Source organism: Bison bison, unplaced genomic scaffold (genome assembly GCF_000754665.1).
Source record: "Bison bison bison isolate TAMUID 2011002044 unplaced genomic scaffold, Bison_UMD1.0 scf7180017864134, whole genome shotgun sequence".
NCBI lineage: Eukaryota > Metazoa > Chordata > Mammalia > Artiodactyla > Bovidae > Bison > Bison bison.
Window position 1 is genome coordinate 6,170,681 of NW_011494706.1, and position 4,977 is coordinate 6,175,657.

The window sequence follows — 4,977 nt, forward strand, 5'->3', positions numbered from 1 at the left end:
TTTCTGGTCTCAGTTGCTGGTCATCATCATGTACCTACCACACTGGATAATTTGTGAAAGGCTTTTAAGTAACTGGATGCTGTTAACCAAACTCTGTTACAGTTTGTGACGTTCTAAGAGCATTTTATCTGCTTTGACCAAAGATAATTTGCACAAGAACATCAGGACGACATCTTGACAAGATGTTGAATTTGTCACTGTTCTTTCCAACCAGCTGTAGTCATAGCTTTTGCACTTTTTTTTTCCCATTTTAGGACTCCCGCTGCTGCCAAGCACTGCTCATGCTATTGCTCGGGCTCTGTTATTCAACGACAAGTAAGTATTGTGGTTGTTAGTCAATTTATTTGTAAATAAAATGTGATACTAATGTATTCCCCCTTCTTTTATTCAGCTGCTGGCTGAGTGTGGACACCAACCTGCTTTACATCATCCACGGTCCGGTCATGGGGGCACTGGTGGTGAGAATTGCTTTTTAAATCCATTATTAACAGTGTTATCTCTCTGGGGTGTTCTGTTGAGATGGTTTTATGTAGTATGTGTAGCCCAACTCCAAAATGAAGTTAATTTAATGATAATCTATAATAATAATTTGATCCAAGGATCTTTTTTTTAAAATGATTTTTATTTAATACAATTGAGCGGAGGGGCATAAGCTTTTTTCTATACAAGCCACAGCAACAATACAGTGGGGTTTTTTTTTTTTTAGACAATTCAATAAATTCTCCTAATTAAAGATAAAGACCAAAGGTGAAGATGTTGCTGATAAGAATGAGAGAGACCACAAAGTCCCCTTGCGCCATTTTCCACTGGGCTCCGCCAAACTAAACCATCTTCCATCTCACCTCTGGTCCACGAGCCATCATCATGACTACCACTGAACATGCACTTACAGTGTATCAGGCATTGCACATACATTGCCATGCTGTTTGCTAACAGCAGTCCTTCAGAGTGGACACATCAAGATGGTTCACTCATTAGGAAAACTAGACTCAAAGACTCAAGTTAAGTCATTTAGAATCCCATGACAAGTAGGTTGGGCAGGGAGAGACTATGATTATCTGAATCTATATCCAAGTTCTTTATTTCTACCCATAGTTTACTATATGTTGGCCATCATCAGAGCCATCAAATTTAATATTTAGACATTATTTCCCCCATTAATCTCAAAGATTGTTTTCTTCAGATAAGAATTAGAAAAATAAAAACAGTCGGAGTCATAGATCATACTCTTCTCCTGTACTGAAGAATCATCCACTGGTAACTGATCAAACTGGGTCACACCCAGACTGTCTCCTGACTTTCCTGGCCTTTCCAATGCAGATTCAACTTCTTTTGCCATTTTTCAGAGTAGCGATGTACTTACTAGTTCAACTGTGCTCACAAGGACCTACTAACGTGGGTCTTGAATATTTATCACCACTGCATAAGAATTTTATTTTTATTAAAGATCTCTTTCCTTCTTGAATTTTGGGGGTAACAACATTTATTTCTACTCCAGGTAGAAAAACCACTCTGATTATTTTTAAATAAATGATCAATTAAAATGTTAAAACAACCTTGGTTTCAAAACTAACTTTCACAGCCAAAAGTAGTTTTTTGTGATCTACAAGAACAGCAGATATTAAAGAGTGACCATACCAAGTGCTGGCAAGCGTGAAGAACAGCTGGAATTCTCACATAATGCTGGAGGGAGTGTAACATGAAGCCACCTCTTTGGAAAGCAGTTTGGCAGCTTCTCATAAAGTTAAACATACATTCCCCATGTGAACAGGCCTTGCCTTCCACTCTTAGGTCACTTTTCCAAATGAAAACATGCCCCCACAAAGACCTGTACACAGGTATTCACTGCCTGCTTATTCATAACAATCAAATTTTGGAAACCATTGCAATTTCCATAAACAGGAGAATGAATAAACAAATTACGTGTGTATTATTAATATAATGCAGTACTACTCAGCAGTAAAAATGAATGAAATGCCAATATATACAACACAAATGAATCTTACAGATAGTATGTTAAACCAAAGTAACCAAAGAATACACAATGTGTGTGTGTGTGTGTGTGTGTGTGTGTGTGTGTATACACACTCCCATTTCTATGATGCTAGAAATCAGTGGCTACTAGAGGTGGGGGGATGGAGTTGTTGACTGCAAAGGGGCAAGAGGGGGCTTTCTGGGGTGGTGGAAGTGCTCTTTTCTTGTTTGGAGTGGTTGTTACCCTGGTACATACATTTGTCTAAACTTCCCAATTGTAAACTTAGAATCTCTATTGAATGTACATTATGCCTCTGTGAAGTGATTTCCTTTAAACAGTGTTACTAGAAAACAAGAAGTAGTTTGTGTTAGCCTTCTCCACTGCATAAGCTTTACAAGTAAATTTCTCAGACCCCCATTTTACTTTTAGTTAACTAGTCCTAGCTAAGGGGGAAATCTTAATGAAAAGATAAGAAGGTGATATCTAAAAATATCATTTTTTACTTCCCTTTGGAAAAACGATAAAAACCTAAATAAAGAATAAAACATCTTCCTTAGATTTGAACCTAATATAGTTACATATTCAGGATATTATTTTCTCATTTAGAAAAAAAAAGGGAGGGATGTTAATTCATGCTCAAAAAGAATATTTGGCCCCCCTGATGCTCCATGTTGTCATAACAAGGAGCAGATGGTCTCAGTTCTCAGGCAGTCTCTTGTGTTCCATCCAGTGTGGGTGCAAGCCCTCCTCCCCACCCCACCACACACACTGGGTAGCTAAGAACTGGGCCCAAGGGGGTGTCCTTCAGGGACGTTCACCGGGAGAATTTGCTCAGAACATCGTCAATCTTTGCAGTTGAACTTCTTCTTCCTGCTGAACATCATCCGGGTGCTTGTGAAGAAAATAAAGGAATCGCAGGAGGACTCGTACATATACCTGAAGGCGGTGAGGGCCACCCTGATCCTGGTGCCCCTTCTGGGGGTCCAGTTCGTCATCCTTCCCTGGCGACCTTCCCACCCCGTGCTTGGGAAGATCTACGACTTCGTGATGCACTCTCTGATTCACTTCCAGGTGAGGGGTGATGCGCTCTCTGATTCACTTCCGGGTGAGGGGGGAACCATGGATGCAGCCACTCTCTCAGCTACTTGGAGCAGGGGCCACAGTTGTCTGGGTCTCCTCTGTGATGAGAATGAGCCTTTCGAACACGCATTACCTGGAAGGGAGGTGGCCCTCTCTGTCTTCCTCACTGCCTGCTTCCCCACGTTTTGAATCTTAAAACTAGGCAAGGAAACAGGAAATGGGAGGCCTGAACTTTGAGAATACATCTGGAAATCCCATGGACAGAGGAGCCTGGCGGGCAACCATCCATGCTGTCACACAAGAGTCAGAAGTGACTGAGTGACTAAACAACAACAACTGAAGTATTTGTCCAGAAATTGACCCACTTGCCCAGTGCTGAGGACAGAGTTACTCCCACAGTCGTTGACCTCTTCTTCTCCCCCACATCTGAGGGCCACATTGGGTTTTACTTTTTTGAGGAGAGTGTTGAAGACCCATGTAATCCATGCCAGTTGGCTTTCCAAACTGGATCATCATCAACAATTCTGACCATTTCTCTAGACACAAGCTTGGGGACGCAGGAATCTTGAATGGTGACAGGAACTTCAGAGTAGTTACTAAATCCATGTCCTGTTTGACGAGGTGGACTTAGCTGTGGGTACAGGACTGCGCTAGTTCACCACAAGGAGACAGGTCAGAGTCAGGCCTATAGCCATGCATTGTAATGTGTGCTTGCAAAAGTTCTCTCTACTAAACTCTACAAGAGCCTCGTTTTTAAATTTTTTGGGTACAAAAATTCTTTTCATATCCCCTATAATCAGCATATTCTGCTATAAGTCTCCATGTTAAGGGAAGCAATATATTAACCAGATTAATGAGAACAGTCCTTGTAGCCAAAAAATAGAATCCTTATGAGAAAAAGTCATTCCTGATGGAATAGTCTTGGAGCTAAGCCCTGGACATGAGTGGTAGTAATTGTTTTTCCATCAAGCTTTGACTTGCTATTGCCGTAGTGAAATATTCCTCTCCAGGTTGTCTATTTGTATTGATTACTAAACAACACAACACACACAAAAATAACTTCAGCTCCATTTTTCCTCCTCTTTTTAGGGATTCTTCGTGGCCATCATCTACTGCTTCTGCAACCACGAGGTAAGCGTGCATTTCACGTAATAGTGTCACCTCTTTATATGAAGCCAGCACTTTACCACCTCCCGAGGGCCTCTGTGCGCTTTGCACTATCTCTCACTTCTACAGTTGACCTTACAGGGTTTCCTGACTAGCCCGATCTTATTTTTTCCACTACTGCAAGTTGAATCTTATCTATGTTCTTGTGTGGTACAATTGCAGATATTATCCAGACAGGTAGATAAATTCACATTTCCTGGCATTGTACTGTAAGCTGGTTGGAACCCTGAGAAGCAACAGTGAAAGCTATTCTGGGTTCCCATAGAACCCAAGTCACATCCCCATTCCCTTGGGAAGGACCAACCCATCACTAGGGCAGAGCCAGTATCTAGCCAGTCTATCCTGAGTCACTGCCTTCTTTTCCATTTGCCTGATGCCAGTGTCACAACACCTATTCAACTCTTGGAAAATCACCCTGGAGTTAAGACTCAAAAGGGAGTAAGTAATTTGTTACCTGAATATTTAGATCAGGAAAACTTAGAGATCCACATGGCCAGTGTTTTAAAGGGTTTTTTTAGCCAGAGTTCCCTTTCTTCCAATGATATTCTACATGGAAGCCCAATTTGTAAAACATAAGTGGAGCTGCTTAAATTTGTACCAAAGAACTTCCAGGGCTGCAAAGAATGTGATTTGAAAGCTCCCTCGTTTGTCAGGTGAGAAATCAAAACTCCAGAAAGATCACGTGACTTGCACAATGTCACAATCATAGCTTATAACCAGGACTAGAACCCAGATTTCCTGATTCCTAATTAAAT

At 41.2% G+C, this 4,977-nt stretch overlaps 1 protein-coding gene across 1 annotated transcript in view; it reads left to right on the forward strand.

Moving 5' to 3' along the window:
- The window catches only part of CALCR (calcitonin receptor), a 110,485-nt gene that overhangs the window by 99,192 nt on the left and 6,316 nt on the right, over positions 1 to 4,977 (forward strand). The window contains exons 10-13 of the mRNA XM_010839774.1: positions 255 to 315; positions 392 to 458; positions 2,831 to 3,046; positions 4,145 to 4,186. Of these exons, the coding sequence (XP_010838076.1) occupies positions 255 to 315; positions 392 to 458; positions 2,831 to 3,046; positions 4,145 to 4,186 (386 nt within the window). The remainder of the gene's footprint in view (positions 1 to 254; positions 316 to 391; positions 459 to 2,830; positions 3,047 to 4,144; positions 4,187 to 4,977) is intronic.